This window comes from Diachasma alloeum, unplaced genomic scaffold (assembly GCF_001412515.2).
Source record: "Diachasma alloeum isolate Michigan unplaced genomic scaffold, Dall2.0 Dall_scaffold_00347, whole genome shotgun sequence".
NCBI lineage: Eukaryota > Metazoa > Arthropoda > Insecta > Hymenoptera > Braconidae > Diachasma > Diachasma alloeum.
In genome coordinates, this window is record NW_021680486.1 from 279,903 (window position 1) to 301,531 (window position 21,629).

The 21,629-nt window shown below is 40.1% G+C and overlaps 1 protein-coding gene across 1 annotated transcript in view; it reads right to left on the reverse strand.

Moving 5' to 3' along the window:
* LOC114841348 (glutamate receptor ionotropic, delta-1-like) overlaps positions 1-20,830 on the reverse strand; it is a 65,098-nt gene extending 44,268 nt beyond the window's left edge. The window contains exon 1 of the mRNA XM_029126294.1: positions 20,633-20,830. Within this exon, the coding sequence (XP_028982127.1) occupies positions 20,633-20,830 (198 nt within the window). The remainder of the gene's footprint in view (positions 1-20,632) is intronic.
* Positions 20,831-21,629: the final 799 nt, after the last annotated feature.

Genomic DNA, 21,629 nt, shown 5'->3' on the forward strand with positions numbered 1-21,629 from the left:
CCCCCCTCTCTCTCTCTCTCTCCCTCTCCCTCTCCTTCTCCCTCTCCCTCAAATCCCGGCCGAGTAGAATGGTGCCATCTAACCATTTAAAGTCTTGATTCTCATCGCAGTATATCTAACCGGGTCCAAGCGTTGTAAAATGTCAGCTTTGGGAGATTTGAAACTCCGGATGTCTGATTCTCTCCCCCAATATAGACAGAACTTGGAGATGTAAGTTTAAGAGGCCACAAAGTTTTTTGTGGACAACTCCATCCAGTCAAATAATAAAAAAATAATGGATTCTTTAACGAAAAATTTCTCGAATCTGATAGAAAATCTAAAAACGATACTGCAGAATCAATTTCAGTCTGCAGTCAACTTGGCCATCGAGAGTCCAGTGATGGGTTCAAAATATTCGGAACGTAATCATGGAACTTTCAACAGATCAGTTGACTTCTCCTCGTTCTATCACCCCATTCCCACAACATTCTACCACATTTGACCACAACTCGAACCAACTTCACTCTACATTCATAAATCCTCCTGAATCCCTCAGTCTACCTCACTTTCACCTAAACGAAATTTAATCAAATTACCACATTATGGTGGGACAACACCATGGTCGCAATATGAACGACTTTTTAACGTTGTTGCGAATGAGAATGGATGGTCACCTAGCATTGCTGCCTCATCTTTACTTTCTTCCCTTCGCGGTAAATCTCAGTCGATTGTTGAGACACATCCGTTCTCCGATTTAACGGATATTAATAAATGAAAAGATATCCTTAATTCTCGATTCGAGGAACAGCAATTTTACCCCGTGTATCATTTCCTATTACGCTCTCGTACTCAACATAAAAATGAGGATTTCAAAGCTTATGCGTAGGACATCGAAAAGTTGAACTTTCCGGTATATTTTGACGCTCTGAAAGTAATTAAAGATCAAATTGCATGCGAACAGTTTGTCAGCCGATTGAATAGTGGTCGAATTGAATCTGCTCTTCGTTTGGAACACTTTGCCAATCTTAATTTACCTCTTCAACGTGCATTGGAAAAGCAAGCTCTACACAACCTCATTAGTAATGTAAAAAAACCAAAATTCCAATTCCACTCAGAATAATCAATCGGTTAATAATTCCAATCCACCTCGTAATAATTCTAACAGTGGGCGGCCTCGTCGGGCTGTTGACGGTACTGGCTATATTGATGCATGTTCCCGAATTTTTATTAAAAATTTGGCCTCGAATCGGATTAATAAATTACAACCTGTGCTTAATCTGCCTCTACTAACCTGTCTCTTTCATATCAGAACAGATTTGTTGTTGATCTCGCGACTGTTGTCTCACTTTTGAACATAATTCTCCCGATACATATTTTGAGGTTATACCAGCAAGTGAGGGGATGCGCAAGGAGGCTATCTGAGGTGAGTATGTGCCTCCGGATATTTCGAATGAACCAGTGATCTCCCTTATATCTGCTGAAAAAGAGGAGGAATTTTTATCTTTCGCAGAGGCCAGCAGTTCCGTTCTGAACTGGAACGGAGTCGTCTCTCCTTTGGTCGTTGTGACCTTGCTAAATCCTCAAGCCAGCCCTTTCTTGTTTTCTCCTCTCAAAATTTACTCGACTCGAAGAAACTCAAAAATCGTGAGCAGGGGTAGAGGCAATTCCAAGAATAAAAGAGGTAAACCCAAGAATGTGGAGAGATTGCCTGTGAAAGCCTGAAGGAAATCTCTCTGTACCCTTTCGGACTTTCTTAATAAGAGGAAGAGAGAAGAATCGGGTTTGGATTCGGCATCAAATTTAGATGATTTCCTTGATTCTCACATCTTGAACAAGTTGAACCCCTCTGCGAACCCAACGACCTGGCACAGTGGGTAAGAGGGTTGCCTCACATGCGAGAGGTTTTGAGTTCGATTCCCGGTCGGGGAGAATGATGATGATCTAACCATTCAAAGTCTTGATCAAGCGGCCGCTGCAATAGATCTTGATAGATTTAGGTGGCATAGGGCGCTTTGTGCACCTAGTCGCTCCATTCTAATCTAATCTAAACTCCTCTGCCAGTGAACCTGTAATCTCTGAAGTCTGCTCTAAAATGGGTCACTTTATCCAAAAGCCAAAGCTTTCCGCTTCGGCTATCTTCAACTCTGGAGTTCCCATCACTCTTACCCCCAGCCAATACCAGTGACTGAACCTATGGCGAAGACAGAGCTGGACAATTTGCTTGTTAATTGCTCGGTTCGAGACATGGTGGGGGCTATTCTATGCAAACTAAATGACCTATGTTGACCTGAAAAATCGAGGGCTTCTGCTGTAGAACAATCCATGAAGCAAAATAACGAATTTATGAAAAAGCAGCTTGACGAGTTCAAAGCTTTTATAGAGAAAAGGGACTAAAAAATCAACGAACATATTGCTTCTCTTTCGAATAAAATTTCCGTCCTTGAGGCCCAGTTTAAAGAAACTCCATCAATGCAGCTGGTTCAGAGGGTCGAGATGCTCGAAACTAACTTACTTCTGATGTCTGAGATTGTTGAACTCAAGAGACAGCTCAACAACCATGAAAGCTCTTTGCGTCAACAATATCGTGATCAGGGGCTTAGAATATGACATGTCCTCTCCCAAAGAGGCATTAAATCAGTTCTTACTCAACATCTTGCAGGCTCAGGATGAGGTCCTACAGGTTGGAGAGGTTGGAAGTAAATCCACGTCCCTGATTGTCAAGTTGCTCTCCACTGAAGTCAGAGATCGAATCATCAAAAAGAAATCCAAACTCAAAGAGAAACGTGACTATAAGGTATTTATTGAACCCGACTACTATGGATATAGGACTATGCAGAGGACTGTCTCGTCAGGAAGCCCCCTCAGCTCCACGAACCCACGCCCAGGTAGAAGTCTTTCTACAATAAAAAACTAGCCTCGAGCAGCACAATTAACGCCACTTTTCGGAACTTAAAAGGGATGAACAATGTTCTCATCAATTATCTCATTACTATTGTAATACACCAGCTTGTCAAGGTGGACCTCCACCACATATTGTTGGACTGCCAGTTCTACTCTCGCTTGAGAAGCCACTGCCTTCCAAAGTTTCTATGGAACATCAACAGTAGAACGCTGTCGGGCCTATCAGCTTTCATGAATTTAAACGATCCGAGATCTAATAAAATGTTCTTCTGCTATTTTAAGCAGTGCTTTTAGCTGAGCGCCGCCGAACTCCATGATTGAATGATTTGTGCATTTTTGCTTCTGGATGGAAGCATTGAAATCGTTCGATTTTTAGATTTTCCAATTTAGCCTGGAAATGATTTAGAATGGTCTGAAACGTAAAAATACGAAGTTTGAGGACCATGTATTTATATGCGCGTGGTCAACTTGGTACACTTGATGGTCAACTTTTCCAAAATTAAACAAATAAAGCGCTAAAATAATTCCAAAAAATCTGAAATTTTGTGAGATTATAGGTATTAATGAGGACTAAGTGTGCGCTAAAGTTCGGCTAAATTGGTTTAGCCATTTTTGAGAAATCATCATTTTGTTTTAAATCGTTTTTTGCAAATATCCTAAAAACTATCCAACCGATTTCAATTTTTTTTCCAAAATACTCGTCTTGATGTCTTTTATCCCAGTGTATCAAAATATATATACTCGTTCCTGCAAAGTTTTGTAGATATTTCTATTTTTCTGCTTTTCGCTGAAAACTTTTGTTAGCACCCTAGTTTTCCTAAAAATTGAGATATTAACTTAAAATTTGTTAGAACATTGACTATTGACACTATAATGTTTGGTATTGGAGATGGGCTAAATCGGATGGATAGTTCCGGAGATATTTGACTTTATATCCAAATCTGTATTCTTGAATATTTCAAAAACTACTCAAACGATTTCAATTTTTTTTTTCAAAATATTCATCTCAATGTCTCCTTTTGTAACCAATTGGAATATGCACAATTTATGCAAATTATTCATGCAAAGTTCTCGAGAAATTCAAATTTTTCGATTTTTCGCTAAAAATTTGTCTTTGCATTCTAACTTTCGAAAAAATTGACATATCAATCTGAAATTTGGCACGAAGTTTCCTCTTGTGTTACTTGAAAATTGAGAAAATCGGAGAATTTGCGTCTTACAGAAACTGAAATTTTTTATTCACCGCAAACCAGAATTTTTATCTATTATTTTTTAAAAATAAAATTGCAACGGATCCATTCGGAATATTACTACTAATGAAATTGGTAGAGATGAATGACTAACAACGCATAAAGAAACAATCATATCTCTTCAGTCGAATAGACTCGTCCCCCGGCTTGTTTGATATTACTAGCGTATGGGGCGTGCTACGCGCGCCGAAGTCAAGACGTATGGGGTACGTGATAAAACAAGAATCTTCATATGATAAGCTAAGTTTTGCCGTGAACAACGGTGATCTAAAATGTTACCTGCTTTTTTTGTTTTTTAAAGGGATTGAGTTGATTGATCCTTTTGAAATATTTTATTCTTGGTTATTCCAAGTGTTATATTGTGCCGCTAGAATTGTGAATCTTCTCTTCTTTTTTAAAAATTTCCTTTATATCATATTGTTTATATTGTTTTTATTAATGAATCTAGTAGCTATTTCTTACTGTCTTATATTTGCTAAATCTATTTTGCTGGGGAAGTGAGCTTCCCCTGCTAAGTGGTACGACGTATCAGATGCAGAAATTAAAGAAATATATAAATAAATAATTCTAACAATCATTTTAATTCAAACAGCCGTCGCCATATCATTTGTAATAATTGTAACACTCTCGGACACTACTCTCCCTCAAACGTCTTACACAATTCTCACTAAAAACATCTTACGGAAATTCAAACGGAGAATAGGCATGTAGGACCTCTGCTAAATCGACAGGCCGGCACTATTGCTATGAGTGCTGGCGCCATCAAATTGATGATGTGGTGAAGGATCGAACGAAAAGATCCGGATTAACGCTGTACGTCGTTCGGGGTCATAGCCTCCGTGAATTAGGAAAATCCTGTATATTTTTACTGTTGACTGAGAGTTTGTTTATTTATGGGACATTCCATGTCAACTCAGCCACCCTGGATTTTTTTGGTTCTCAGAATCCTGAATTAGCATGCTCCCAGTCAAGTACTATATGAGGACATACTTTCTCTAAATTTTCGCTCCTTTTACATTAATTGTTTGGCACAAATAACAAAAGCTACCCTGAATTTTTTTGTATTTCAGAATAGGACATTGGCATGTTTAAAGTCAACTACGATATGAGTCTAACATTGTTTCAAACTTTTACCCCCATAACTTCACTCTTGTACCTGGCAGACATGCCCAATATCTTTCGCAATAGCGTTAGTTGCTTGAATTCATATGAAATTTCACTTATCATGATGATTATTTTTCCACGTACGGATTTTGGACAGTCAGGGCCAATCAGAATGCAGCATTTGATGACAAATGACAGGCTGGAGGAAGTTTTATTTCGGATATTTCGCACTAACATATATATATTTATAACATATATATATTTTCGGTTATTTCGTACTCATATATATTTTTCCGGATATTTCGTACTAACTCTTCAATTTTTCTCGGATGTCATTTTGAGGTTGCGTAAACGACACTCCTGACCAGAATCCGTACGTGAAAAATAATTTGACAAATACCCCTTATGCTTCAAAATTATCTGGTATTTCCCTCAAACTTCCCTGCAAACAAACGATCGTCTCAAGTTTTGTTTATTTACATCGAAGTTATCGGGAAATACTCGATAATTTTGAAGTACTCGGGGTATTACTACTGAATAAAAATTGAAAGCCAACGATAGCCCGCTCGGTAGGCCGAGCGATTTCTAATCGNCTGGTATTTCCCTCAAACTTCCCTGCAAACAAACGATCGTCTCAAGTTTTGTTTATTTACATCGAAGTTATCGGGAAATACTCGATAATTTTGAAGTACTCGGGGTATTACTACTGAATAAAAATTGAAAGCCAACGATAGCCCGCTCGGTAGGCCGAGCGATTTCTAATCGGATGATTCGGGTTCGAAACCCAATGGGTGCCGATCAGGTTTCGAACTCCGAGAAATCAAACGTTGTCCGCATTTCTTTGGGAAATGACATTGGGATTTCTGTATAGAAACATTGGATAATGGATACAAAAAATGGGAGCGCAGTGAAATCAAAGGTTCCGAGTGGTGGTGAGAGTAAACAACCGATTTCTCGGAATTCAGTTTCCATACGAGCCATAGAGTTGCCTCAATAATAACCGTTTGATTAGTACTCATCACACACTTGAGTGTTGAACATCTCCCACGGTTCATTACAGTATCGTTGACAGAAATTGTCCGACGGTTATTCTCCTGTATTTATTCTCCATCAACTTTAATTAAGGTACGCGATGATATAAAATATTTCAGTAGTGCAGTTGTAAACTCAATCGATCGTTATTATTATTTTTTTCCCTTTTTTTGAATGATCAGAACTGTTCTTCATTCCCATTCCACAAGATGGCGCATGCCGAAAGATGTGCAAATCCAATGCGAGTTCCTGGGGAGAAAGGTCACAATGGAAAACACCTGTGTTCAATCTCAGAAAGACTACGACAGACATTTCCATTCTTGCCCAGAAAATGCAAAACTATGTAGCTCCTGTAGGAAAAGAGCTTTGACTTACATTCCTAGATCACTACCCTCTGAATCTTCATTGAATCGGGAAGTCTGTTCATCGTCATCAAATGTTCCAGCCAATCGTTCATCCAGTGCCACACCATTTCTAGTAGACATTTCTACGAGCTATAGCGCAGGGAGTTCTTTGAGATCAGGTAATGCCTTCCATTAATTTGATCCTGATGGGGATGTGATTTTCAACGAAGCTTGAGAGGAGTACGATGCTCCAACAGCAGATGATGATTCAGAGACAGAGCACCACAGGAAAATTCCAGCAACTTTTCGTTCTCCACGAGAATTGGAATTGGAAGAAATGTTGGATGGACTCAAGCAAAAATTCAATATCATGACAGAATATTCTGAACGTATTCAACTCTTGACTATTGCTCCACGTTCATGGAGTGAGCGAAAGGTGAGCCGTGAATTTGGTACGACAAGGTACATGGCTATGACAGCAAAACAACTCCGAAAACAGAGAGGAATATTTGCTTCAACAGTTGCGAAGGCTGGGAAATCATTGCCCAAAGAAACAGTTGAAAAGATCCAGAGTTTTTATGAGAGTAATAGTCGGATGATGCCAGGGATGAAGGATAAAGTGTTAGTCAGAATCAACGACGTGAAGAAAATAATGCAGAAGCGGATGGTCTTCGAGAACTTGAATGATCTTCATGAGAAATATAAAATTGCTCATCCAGAGTCTCTGATGGGATTCAGCAAGTTTGCGGAATTAAGGCCGAAACACTGTATATTGGCAGGAGCGTGTGGTACGCACGTAGTATGTGTCTGTACCTATCATCAAAATTGTAAGCTGATGTTGGATGCAATCAACATTTCTACTCTCACTAAAAACTCATCATGTCCCCTTACCGAATATAAAGACTGTCTTACAAGACTCATGTGCCCTAATCCAACGCCTGAATTCCAATTAGATGAGTGTAAAAACAGTCCTGGAGTTGAAGGATTATCGCTCGAGCTGAAAGAACTCCTCCACGATGCTGTGATTGAAACTGTAGAATTCAGGACTTGGCAATCTGTGGGTAGTACAACATTACAGACCCAGAGACTTCCAGTGTATGAATTTGCTGATGTACTTTGTGAGAGATTGAAAGTATTGATATCTCTTCATTGTATTGCCATACAACAAAACGCTTTTGTGAAAGAACAAAAGAGGAATTCAATTTTGGGTGAAATTCTAGTGCAGGCCGATTTTTCGGCGAATTATTCTTTCGTGGCTCAAGACGCTGCTCAATCGTTCCATTACAACAATGATCAATGCACTGTCCATCCTGTGGTGTATTATTATCGCCACGGCAATGATATTCGACATAGAAGTCTAGTCCTCTTATCTGACAGTCTCGTTCATGATACTACTGCAGTTCGTTTAATGCAACAGATTCTGATACGACACATGAAACAAGTCTGTGCTGTCGTAAACAAATTGATCTATGTTACAGATGGTGCTGGACAGCACTATAAGGATCGATATAACATGGCTAATCTTTTGTTGCATAAAAATGATTTTGGAGTTGAAGCAGCGGCATGCGATGGCGTAGGCGCAGTCTTGAAGAGGGCAGCAAGACAAAGAAGTCTGCAAATTACTAATGGTGAACCTATTCTCACTCCAGATGGTCTGTTCCAGTGGGCAAAGAATAATTTCAAGGATCTTGATGTGTTTTTCTACACTAAACAGGAACACGAGGATATGAAAGAACGGTTGAAAATAAGATTCGACAGTGCAAAGGCGATTCCAGCGATACAAAAAAATCACGGCTCTATTCCTGTGGGAGAAAAGGAATTATTGATTAAGAGATATTCTTCTGCTACTACGGGAGAAGTTTTTCCAAAGGCGAAGAAACGAAATGGACGACGTACATTAAGATAGCCGTTGTGATTCAGAAAAGTTCGATTTCAAATTGCTTTTTCTCTGTAATTTAATGTTTATTTTTCAAATTACAAACTTAAAACAGACATATACTCCATGTTGATCAAAAAACTCATCAAATATTTGGTAATTTGCGAATTCTCATTGTCGTTTACGTAAGTAGGGCTGTTAATAATCAATAAATTCAACTTCCGGAATTCCGATCCAATCAAATTGAGTTCTCGAGATATCCCCTTTCATTACTGTGACAAACCTTTCGAAGCTCTGCAATAGATGATACTGGTGGACATTATTGAGCCAAGTTTAGTTCATGGTGCACTCCGATACTTTTGGTATTGAAAAAGGATAGTTCGCTCCGTTCCTGTATCCACTATCGACTCTTAAATAAAGTAGTTAAAAAGGATGTCATGCCACTTTCTCTCACTGATGATCTTTTGAATTCAACTCAAGGGTTTTCATGGTTTTCTACTATCGCTCTCAAGAGGGATTAGTAGCATATTGAGATGGATCCAATGAACACAGAGAAGATAACTTTCATTTTCGGAAACGAATTGCGGTAATTCAAAGTTCTTCCGTTCGGATTATGTAACGCACCCGCGACTTTTGTTTAAGTTATGTATGTTGAGTCCTTAAAGGTCTCACAGGAAAAATTTGCCTTGTCTACCTTGATGACATTTTAGTCTTTGGCTATTCATTTGAGAATCACGTCCACAATTTACGTGTAGTTTTCAAGAGATTAATTACAGCGAATCTTAAAATCAATTGCAAGAAATGTGTTCTATTTCAGAAGGACATTCTGTTTTTAGGACACATCATTTCGGAAAGAGGTGGTAATTGTGATCCAGAGAAATTGAAAATCATTTCTCACTGACCTACTCTGCAAAACAAAACAGAAACTAGAAGTTTCATTGGCTCATGCTCTTATTATCGCAAGCACATTTCAAATTTTGCAATTATAGTTAAATCTCTTCACAAAGTCTCTCAAGAAAAAATCCCTTTCATCTGGACAAAGAGTGTATCGACTTATTCAATTGAGACAGGCCTTTTTATTTTAAATAAATAAATATATTAATAAACAAATTCACTCGACTAAACAACTGGTAGACTCGACAATTTAATTAACAGTTAACGGCCTTCACCTGACGCGGCCTGGGTCAAGGGTTGTCAGGGCTCCAGAAATCCTTTCGACAATTATTTTATTTATTCGACAATAATGAAATATTAATTGGGCGCCAGTTGGTTTGACGGATACTAACAACGGTCGACTCGGCTCAGGGAGTGGAGGTTGGAAGACCCATAGAATTAAGAAGACGACAAAGAAAGAGAGAGAGAGGAAAATATAGGCAAAAGACAATTTAAATAAGTACTCACTCGATTAATTCGACAAATCACAATTTATTACTAAATGTCCTCAGTTATCGACTCTTTCCACTTAATAAATAACAAACAACAGATATCACAAATATTGCAAAAATTAGATGTACACACGAGTGCTGCCAGGGCGAGAGTGCCATGCCGTCGACTTATTGCGCCCTTCCTTTGCGCAAGTGCCAGTAAGTGTCGATAATTTTGGCCATTGGGCCCGATGTCGACTGATAAAGATGGCGGCGTGATTTGAATGCACAGTCGGATAAAGTTGTCGATTAATTCTGCTGGCGCAGACAGTTAATTAATAAATAATTACAACTAATGATAATTATTCGTATAAGTAGACTAGAGCAGCTCGCGAGATAACCGAGTCCAAGGGTAGGATCGTGCCGACGCGAAGGGAAAATAATATCCCCTGTGTCAATCTCCCCCTTTTGATCTTCACGTCGGTGGACAATTCTCCCTGTAGTCTTCTTGCCTTTTCCTGAAATATGTATTAATTCTCGTCGCTCTCTCTCTTTTGACGATGCGCTTTACGTGCACTAGCTTAGAAATTGAATCGATTAAAGGACTTTGAGGACATACAATTAGTTTTACTAATATTTCAGTTTAATGACGTGAGTAATACAATAATAGAGTGATAAACTAACGATCGTCGAATAGTTCCTTTTTTTTTGAGAAAGTAGTTTTAATGTGGTGAACAATAAACGATAGGAGATGAAACAATGAACGATAGGAAATGAAACATTAATTAATTAGTAAGAAAAATAATCATGAAAAAGATAATGGTAATGCTAATGGTAACGGAAAAGTGAATACATGTTGGTATCTTGTTGTCGTGAGTTGGATCGTTCATGTTTTAGTCGACATTCTTCTTATATTTGGTTGGGATGAGTAAAGTGTACTCATCTGTCCCCTTCAACTCTGGACGTTCCTGCATTATGTCGTCGAGGTGGTGTAAAACGACTGGGCTCTGAAGCGCTTGAACAGCAAGAAGACGCTTATCCTCAGCCAACTTGATGGGGGTTGAAATAGCTGGGTTGGTGATCCTTGGAGTTGCCTTCAGAGCGTTCTCTCTGACTAAAAAACGTCGGAGTTTGTTAGGTGTGTCGAGGGGATTGTCGAATTTCGCCTTGATCCTCTTTTTTAATGTCGACGGTGCCTCTCCAACCATTACTTTATGGTCTAGTGGGATAAGCCAAGCAGGCCAGGTGGCATAATTTAGGCGAAGCCAGTCAGGGAAGCCTTTCCATCGAAGGTTACAGTCTGGTCACTCGGGGTGGTACAGTGATAGATCACTGGAGCAACCTGAACAACGACCGAGTGCTCTTTCATGCTCGACGCCATGTGGGTAAGGACAGTCCTCATAGTCGAAACCTTCCGCACCGCAGATGTGGCAAAATCCAGAGCGTAGTGCAACACCACACTCAGAGAAATGGTGGGATCTCGTTCCACAATTGATGCATCCAAGGGTGTGTTGTTTCCCCACGTGAGTAACATACGTTTGCGTTCCCTTATCGACTTTTTTTCCTTCCATTCTAATGACAAGAGTCTTAGCCCGTTCGATGATAAGCTCTTTCACTTTGTCTTCGTCGAGTAAATACATAGGCTTGCTGTTGTTATCTGGAATGACCTTAGTGAGGTGGTGTTTCTCCAGATACTCGGCATAGGAGCACGTCTTTGGTATTGGGGCAGGATAAACTGCCACTGAGGGAGCAAGCAAGGCGTTGGGAATTTCAGTCGACTTAATTTTCGAGGTGGATGTTGTCGATCTTTGCTTTCGTAGGAAAGTTTCTGGGAGGCGTTGTCGAATGACGCTTTCTTCGTTGACGTCTTTCTGAGTCTCGACAATCCAGGAGGGTTTCAATTCAGGTGGTGGTAGTCCATGAATTTCGTGTAGCAAAGTCAAGGCTTCATGGGAAAGTCGTTTCTCCTCGAGTTTTGGGATAGCTCCTTGTGATAATGGGGTGAGTTTTAGCTCTTTGTAGACATCTGCTACTTTATTGTCGATACCGCTTGACTCAGAATCAACAACAGACAGCGACCCGGTGGCACTGGCGAGGTCACAATCGTCATTAGTGCTTGATGACACTTCTGATGCGGTCGAGACATCAGGTGTTGTCGTATCTTCCCCATCAAGTGTATTGTCGCCTGGCTGAACTAACTCTTCTTGTTTCTGGTCGTTTTGTTTTATGTTACCGATGTCGTCTGCCATCATGTGGTACTGCTGTCGATTAGGTGGCCTGTAGAGACAGTTATTTTCGTCTAAGACTGCGTCGCGGAAACTTCNTGTTACCGGTGTCGTCTGCCATGATGTGGTACTGCTGTCGATTAGGTGGCCTGTAGAGACAGTTATGTTCGTCTAAGACTGCGTCGCGGAAACTTTAAATCGGTTACATAATATTTTCCTACTTTTGTACCATTTTTGTCGACCAATTCCACAGTCATTGGACCCAATATTTTATCAACTAATGCGGGACCCAGATAGCGATGGGCTAGTTTGGCATTGTAATTTTCTGCCTTGTTACTGAGCTTTTTATTAGGGTAATAAATTTCTGAACCCACTTTAATTTCGACTTGACTCGACTTGTTTTTATTTTCCCTGGCCAATCGTTCGTCATTTTTCTTTTTCAAAAACATCTCTATTTTATGTCGAAATTCATCTATCTTCGACATTCTCTCCACCCGGCGGTTTTGAGTTTCATTTGACAGCGTTTAATCATCGACTAATTTTATTTCGCGTATAATTACTGCTTCTCGACCGTGATTAAGGTAAAAAGGAGAAATTCGTGTTCCTGCGTGAGGTACCGTATTATAGGCTAACTGAAATTTCGACAAGTTAATATCCCATTCGTTTTGGTGGTCTTTGATGAACGCGGCGATCATCGGTTTTACTGTTCGATTAACGCGTTCGACGGGAGTCGATTGTGGGTGACTTAAAGGAGTCGTATGATGTTTAATCCCTCTCGCGATTAAGAGAGTCGAAACGTCTTTATTACACTATTCTGTTCCGTTGTCAGAAATCAAAGTTTGGGCAGTGCCCCAACGATCAAATATCGACTCTAGAATTTTAACTATCGTCTTGCCTTTTTTATCGCGTGTGGGAAACAACTCAATGTATTTCGTACACGAATCCTGAACGACTACAATATGGGAATTTCCTTTTTTCGACCTGGTCATCATGTCGGCTGTATCGATTGCCAATTCTGTCCAAGGAGTTTGAGTCGGTCGAGACATCATCGGTCCCTGAATGGGATGCTGATTGTTTTTAACTCGTATACACGTTTCGCAGTCATTCACGTATCGTTTCACGTCTTCGGTCATCCCTGGCCAATAGTAATTTTGTCGAACGCGATCTAGAGTTTCATCTCTGCCTAGATGTCCTGCCTGTGGTTCATCGTGATTTTCCCTAAGAATTTGCAACACTTTATCTGTCTCACCACGAGTTTCCAGGGATTTTCGTCGTCTAAAATAGCTTTCGCGTAATCAGGTCGATAATAATACATTTCACCGTTCTCGATTTTCCACTCTGGGAATCTACTAGAACTTTTCTCGACAAAACCACGTTTGGTCTCATACCAATTCTGATCACAAATAGAACTTAACTTGATTCGGCTTTTAATCGTTTCTTCGACAATCTTTTCCCATCCCAACGGATCAACGTCGACATCAAACATGCGCGAGAGAGCATCCGGCGCTTCATTCATCGTCCCACGTTTATGTTCGATAGTTAGATCGTGTTGCAACAGGTAAATTGCCCAACGAGCAAGTCGACCTACTGGATTTTTCAAACTGTAAAGCCACAGTAGGGCCTGGTGATCAGTAACGACTTTAAATTTCATCCCCTCGAGATAACAACGAAGTTTTTCGACTGCCCACACGACTGCTAGACATTCTTTTTCAGTTGTCGTGTAATGAAATTCGGCGCCTCGTAATGGTCGGCTTAATAGCTCGATGAGTATTTCTTTATCGGTTTCTGGGTCCTTTTGTACCAGAATCACGCCTAACCCGAAATCGCTGGCGTCTGTATAAAGAATAAATGGCTGACCGGGAATCGGCGTATACAGTCGAGGAATATCTATCAGCGATTGCTTAACTTCGTCGAAAGATTTCTGTTCAACATCTGTCCATCGCCATGGATGTTTAGGACTCGTCAATTTATTCAATGGTCCCTGGATTCTAGCGATATTCTTCAAATGTCGATGGTACCAGTTAACCAAGCCATTGAATTGTCTAAGCTGAGTACGATCGCGCGGTACTGGATAGTCAATTATCGGTTGAATTTTCTCCGGATTCGGACGCATCCCGTGTTCATCGATTATGTATCCGAGATACTTGACTTCTCGACACGCAAAACTACTCTTTTCTCTATTAATTTTCAGTTTAGCTTCACGTAAGACCTCAAATAGAATCGACAACAATGAAAGATGTTCATCCATATTTTCGCTAACTATGATCCAATCGTCTAAATAAACGAAAACCTTTTCTATCCAGTGATTAGGTAATTTCCGCTCAATAATGATCTCTCCTATACGTCTTTTTAATTTGTCCATAAGACATTGGAATGTCGATGGCGCTCCTGTCAAACCGTAGGGCATTCGAACCCACTCGAGTAAGCCTTTACCCTCGAAAACAAAAGCGGTGTATTTTCGACTTTCTTCGTCCATCGGTATCTGATGGAAAGCCTCACTCATATCTAAGGTCGAAATAACTTTCGCCTGATGCAGCTGCGATAAAATTGAACCCATTTGTGGTAGAGGGTCGGCTGGCTTTTTCGTTTTCTTATTCAGAATTCTAAAATCGACACAAAAACGTAAATTCCCGTTTATCTTTGGAGCTACTACCGGTGAACTGGCCCAATTACTATTACTCCAACTAACGTATCCCTTCTTCAATAGTCTTTCGACTTCCTGATCGAGGAAAGCGCGGACTGCCTCGCTACGTCGATAGGGTTTTTGTCGATGCAGTTCTGAATCTTCCAATTCCATCTTATGTTTAATTAAGTCCGTGACGCCCGTACATTCCTGTTCAAATTTTATAAATTCTCGGTCCAAGAATTCTATCAAAGTTTACTTTTGATTAATCGACAATGACTTCATTTGGGTTGGAAAGACGAATCGGTGTGATAAAGGATAAGTATATTCACACCCAGCTAACGTCCATATTCTTTTGATTGGATCGAGATAGAATTTAAATGCTAGGATGAAGTCCATCCCCAGAATGATATCACTCGACGCCCCAGGAAGGATACTAAACCATTGTGGTCCATAGACATCGCCAATATCGATAACGAAACAAGTGCCTCCGTCACTCTTAACGAATGAACTATCGCCTAAACAAACTCCCGCAGTCGAAGTCGAGTCCGGAGTTACTTCCTTGACCTTAAGAGCTTTCACTCGTTCAAAGGCTTCAGGACTCATGTAAGTTCTTTCGCTTCCACCGTCGATAATTCCTTTTAAAGTGTGACCGAAAATCGAAATTGTAACCTCGGCTTTGACTAAATTTATTGGTTCTTTATTTCCATTCTCGTTTCGATAAATGCGTCGTTGGGATAGACGATGAATTAAATATGAGGGGAGACTTTTAGGTCTCCAATCTTTCAAAGAGCTAACATTTTCTTTTATCGTTCGTGACTCGATTTGATTTGATGGTTTTTTACTAGAGATTGTCGACAAGTTCGTCACTAGATCGTCAGGCTTATCGTGAGCCTCGAGATCGTCTTCCTCATACTCGGAGAGTTCGCATTCATCCGAGGTCTCTTCATCGACATCTAGCAAAATACTTGATTCCCCCTCAAGTTTACTGTCACTCATATGTAACAGAGGGGATAATTCGACTTTAACTGGTGGACTTTCCAGTGTCTTTACCTCGTTTATTTTAATATCAGTCCCCTCAATTTTTACTTTCGTCTGTGCAGCACGATCGACCTGTTTTCTCTCCGTTTCGCTCTTTATTTCAGTGATCGGAGGTGATTTCACTGAGAGCTTGTCACGTTTCCCGAAAGCTTACGGCAGTTCTTATTCAAGTGTCACAATTGTTGGCAAATGTGACACACTTCCTGCCCCTCGGCAGTACATACGCGCGAAGAATGTCCCATCTGTCCACAGTTATAACATAGTACTTTCGACCAGTCTCTAGGGGAATCGAATTTTCGTCTTCCTCTAGGATCGTGCTGGGCAGGCGATTTATTGCTTTCTTTGTTTTTCTGTTCAAAGTTTGCGAGATTTTGTTCGAGTCTTTTCCGTACCATCGACTTCGATTCTCGACTTTTCGATTGATTGGGGACTGACCGAGTTTTCGATTCTAACGCATTCAATTGTGTAACTTCTTCTTTATCAGACAATTCGTCACGTGATGTAGCGTCATCATCTTCATCCGTGGGATCTTCGTCTTGAATGCAGTTTAATTCGACTTTCTTTCTAGTAAACCTCCCCTTTTTCTGATCGACGACTTGTTTGAAGACGTCGCCACGTAAATTAGCAAAACCCAGAAAGTCGTCGTAATTTTTAATAGTCAATGGCAAAATCTCGAGCGTGATTCTAGGGTTAAATTTCTTGATAATTTGTTCGATTTGTTTTTAAACGTGGGAGGATTTAACATACGTTCGAAAAGAAAACGAGCGCGATACGTGAATTCTGGTAGGGTTTCCCCCTTTTCGACTGTTAATTCTCCCACCTCGGTATACAAATCCATGTCGTCTTTTTTCACAGCCCAATTTTGTCGAAATGCGGTTGCGAACTCTTTCCAAGTTCGCCATTTCGACTTATTGATTAGATACCAGTTTCGATGTGAACCTTTGAAAATAGACGATAAGCAAGGGACGAATAGATCTTTATTTATTCCGGTGGTTTCAAGTCGTTCCATTAATATGAGTAGGAATTGATCAGGATCTTTTTCACTTTGCGGGAAATTAAGTTTCCAATCGCTAACTAATTGCGTAACCTTAATTCCGGTGCTCATATCCCATGGTTGATTTATTCCAGTCGACGGTGGATTGACCGGCAGGGTTTCCTGAAAATTCCCTGTATCTAGATTATTCGACGTGTATTCGTCGAGTGAAAGACTACCCCTTCCTGTCCTATTATTCGATTCAATAGTACGAAATGGAGAGTGGGATAGATTCGTATTAAGATGGTTCGTATATTGTGGTTGTGCTTGTAATTGTGTTTGTGTTTGTGGCTGTGTATAACGTGTAGTTTGGTAACCCAAATTGATACCTGCTGGATTCGCAGAAAACCGTCGAAACTCATTAGCGTCTACGTGACGCTCCTCGACAATTATCTGACCATCCGGCGATACAAAAGAAATTTGACTTTTCTCTCGACTTCTTTGAGAAGTCGAGTATGAGTTATCATTTGAGGCGAAGTGAACATGTCGAATCTCGCTATCAACAGAACCATTCCCTCGATTGAACAAATGCTCGGGTTGGAGTCCAGACGTTCCGCCCCGAATATCTGTCCCCACAGGCACAAACGCTCCCCCCCCTTCCTTGCGGAGGTACGTTCGCGCGTAATCCATCATCGACTGTTGCTCCATGTACCCCTCCCTCAGACGGGGCTGAGCCACGTGGCAAAGTCGGGCCCTCAAAATTTTCAGAATTTTCTTCGACTAAATTCTCATCAACATCTCGCGATATTCTTTCACCGCTCGGTAAATCGTTCTCTCCCCCTCTTGGTTCGTCAACCCTCGGGGGAGTCCCATCAGATTCGTTTTCATTCAAATTATCATTCGTATTATCTTTATTAGAATTATTCTCCTGTCGACGGGAACGCCCATCCGTCGATTCTAATATGTCTTGACTCTGCCCGACAATAAAATTCATAATTCGATCAAATTTAGAATTTAAACTCTCAATTTCGTTTCTAAAACTCTCGACTTTATCCAATCTCGCGTGAATTGCTTGAAGCGATTCCGATTCACTCGGAACTGGGGTTGGAATTGTAGGGGTTATTCGATAACCCCTCCCCCTAGCACTCATTAAAGGGGTGGGTACCCTTTCGCGGGATAAAAGTGTCAGATTAGGTGTTATTACTCGCGTATCTACCCCCGTATCACCTGACGTGCTCGCGGCAGGATCTACCTGATTTTCTGTACCGCCCGTTTGTCCTGGGTCTAATGTCATGATTTTGTTTAAATTTGATCTCGTTAATCGACCCGTACTGGCGGTGTTGGTGCTGTTCTTATTCCTGGGCGGAGTGGTAAACATCGCGATATCGCATATTAATTTGGACGATCAGCCAAGGATATTATTTTGTATCGATTTAATCGACAACCAAATAAGACAATTCGATATTTTTCGGAAAAAATTTCGACAAAAATTGAGTAGTTTTAAATCCGTAAATAATTATAATCTCTTCGACTGAGTCTTGCACCGCGCCTCAACTACAGACGGGCAAGGTCACGGCTGTTCCCCAATCGATTTTCAAGTACGATGATTTCGAAAACAGACGGATGAAATCACCGAATAAGTTCTAATTCTCTTGTGGAAAAGTCGACAAAAATGACATAACAGTTTATACACATACATAAATATATATATATTCAGTCTTAATATTACAAGAAAAGTAAGAATTTAGAGAGCGAAGGTAGAGTAGAAAGAAAGAAAGAAAGGGGAAGGGAGTATACTCAATAATCCCTTGCCGCGTACTCTATTGTGTTAAAGTAAACATTGGCGCTCGGTTGTATCACCAAGCATCGAAATAAGTGACTCGACCGTCTCTCTCTAACACACAGCAAAAGAAAATTTCCGAATAAAATTGCTCGATACAATCAATTTTCAACAGAATTTTACATAAAAAAAATGTCCCACGGGCCCCACGTTGGGCGCAATTGAGACAGGCCTTTTTATTTTAAATAAATAAATATATTAATAAACAAATTCACTCGACTAAACAACTGGTAGACTCGACAATTTAATTAACAGTTAACGGCCTTCACCTGAGGCGGCCTGGGTCAAGGGCTGTCAGGGCTCCAGAAATCCTTTCGACAATTATTTTATTTATTCGATAATAATGAAATATTAATTGGGCGCCAGTTAGTTTGACGGATACTAACAACGGTCGACTCGGCTCAGGGAGTGGAGGTTGGAAGACCCATAGAATTANTGAGACAGGCCTTTTTATTTTAAATAAATAAATATATTAATAAACAAATTCACTCGACTAAACAACTGGTAGACTCGACAATTTAATTAACAGTTAACGGCCTTCACCTGACGCGGCCTGGGTCAAGGGCTGTCAGGGCTCCAGAAATCCTTTCGACAATTATTTTATTTATTCGACAATAATGAAATATTAATTGGGCGCCAGTTAGTTTGACGGATACTAACAACGGTCGACTCGGCTCAGGGAGTGGAGGTTGGAAGACCCATAGAATTAAGAAGACGACAAAGAGAGAGAGAGAGAGAGGAAAATATAGGCAAAAGACAATTTAAATAAGTACTTACTCGATTAATTCGACAAATCACAATTTATTACTAAATGTCCTCGGTTATCGACTCTTTCCACTTAATAAATGACAAACAACAGATATCACAAATATTGCAAAAATTAGATGTGCACACGAGTGCTGCCAGGGCGAGAGTGCCATGCCGTCGACTTGTTGCGCCCTTCGTTTGCGCAAGTGCCAGTAAGTGTCGATAATTTTGGCCATTGGGCCCGATGTCGACTGATAAAGATGGCGGCGTGATTTGAATGCACAGTCGGATAAAGTTGTCGATTAATTCTGCTGGCGCAGACAGTTAATTAATAAATAATTACAACTAATGATAATTATTCGTATAACTAGACTAGGGCAGCTCGCGAGATAACCGAGTCCAAGGGTAGGATCGTGCCGACGCGAAGGGAAAATAATATCCCCTGTGTCACAATCAACTCAAGTCTCTTGTCATAACTCCTGCGATTCTTTGCTTATCAATTAGATATGGTAAATTCATGCTTGATACCGATGCTTCTCAATTTACTATCGGTGCTGCTCTCTCACAAATCCAATATGGACAAGAGAAAGTAATCGGCCATTTTAGCAAATGCTTAAATAATGTTGAGAAAAACTATTGTGTCACTAGAACAGAATTACTTGCTGTCCACGTCATGAATCCTGGGTTATGATATGAGCTGGACGTTTAATTATTACCTCACTAGTCTTTAAATAATTTTTTTATAATGTATATTTTTATTTGAGAATTCCCAATTGAATTCATGCCTGCAGAAGCTAAAGCAGAGTAATGCGAAGCATCCCGTACATGCAGACCACCTACCAAAAAAGTGTAGCGGTAACATCCGTATTAATTCGATTTTTTATAACCGAGATTTAATATCATTTTTCCCGTTAATAACTCGTCGAAATGGTTCGATTCTGTATATTAAATCATATAGGTAAGCGGAGTAGTATCTTCTTCAGACTAACGGCAATATCGCCCATTTCAAAATCTCAAATTGGGAATTTTTACTGCTTGATCCTTTTAACATGTTGATTCAGAAAATTTTTATCCACAGAAATCTAGAGCTCTGATCGTCGTATTACCCTAGAGACTTTTTCCTGCAAGAAATTACATTTCCCATAACTTTTCCTAGTGAATGATTTTTTAATAGGGAATATCGGAACTTATCTTACGATTTTTCCACAGGAATTCCTGTTATTATGGGATTACTATTATTACTTCTTCTAAAGTGATGATATTACCACTTTTAATATGTTATACTTTTCATCTACATTTCATATTTTTGCTATCAAAGAGTAAAAAAACTTACCTTGCTTTTTAGCAGACTTATAAGACCTGCCGATTCATTCCCTAAACCTGGTGTTCTGGGCTGCACAATTTCGTACGATATGTCCAATTTTTTTGCTATCAAATCAAGCACTTCGAAGGCATAGCCCTCTCCTCTCAAGCTTCCATTTTTCCGTATGGTTGAAGAGTATGGCGGGGTCTGGAACAGTTTTGAACGCATGAAACATGCATATTTCACAGAAGAACTAGCGTATTTGAGAAATAAGATTAGGATCGATAGTCAGAAAAGGAGTAGAGGAAGTGAATGCTCAATCATCTGCACAATCATGTAATGTTAACATATTTGCTAAGATTGGGATTCTCGATAACTATATATATGACAGTTGTTGTCAATAGTGGTGCCATAATGAGGTAAAACTCAGGCGAAATTGGTGTCGCGTCAATGGAGGTCAGAGGCCTATGAAACCTCTGAATATCCCAGTTCAAATGGGAACCAGGGTCTTTCAATTCTATGCCAAAAATTGAAGCTCGGGGGAGGGGCTAAAATAGAATAAAATGCTGCTGTTGAGGTCGCCACCAGCCTTACGCGCAGGCGCAGTCCTGAAATATCTTCACTTTTGGGCGGCAATGTTCAAGTTACGATTTTCAATGGTTTCCAATGTCAACTTGATGATTTTTGAATAAACACTATGGGAATCTCGGAGTTTGAGTGTTGATTTTGGTAGCATAGGAGTAATGCTGAGTATTTTCTCTGCATTATCGAGATGTCCGGGAACCCAAGCAAGTCCAAAAAGTCGAAGTGCATCGTGCCGGGTTGTGAGTGTCAAACTCCACCGCACTATAATCGTATTCCAACTCGCGAGTGGGTGGGATTTTGATCTCTTTAGAGAATTTATTCTATCGATATGTTTCATATAAACACTCCTGAGTATGCATTTTATCTTTCTCTCTGTTTTTTTGTTAGCGTGAAAAACCTAGCAGTCGTTCTATAAAAATCTTTCGTACGTGTCTAGTCTTAA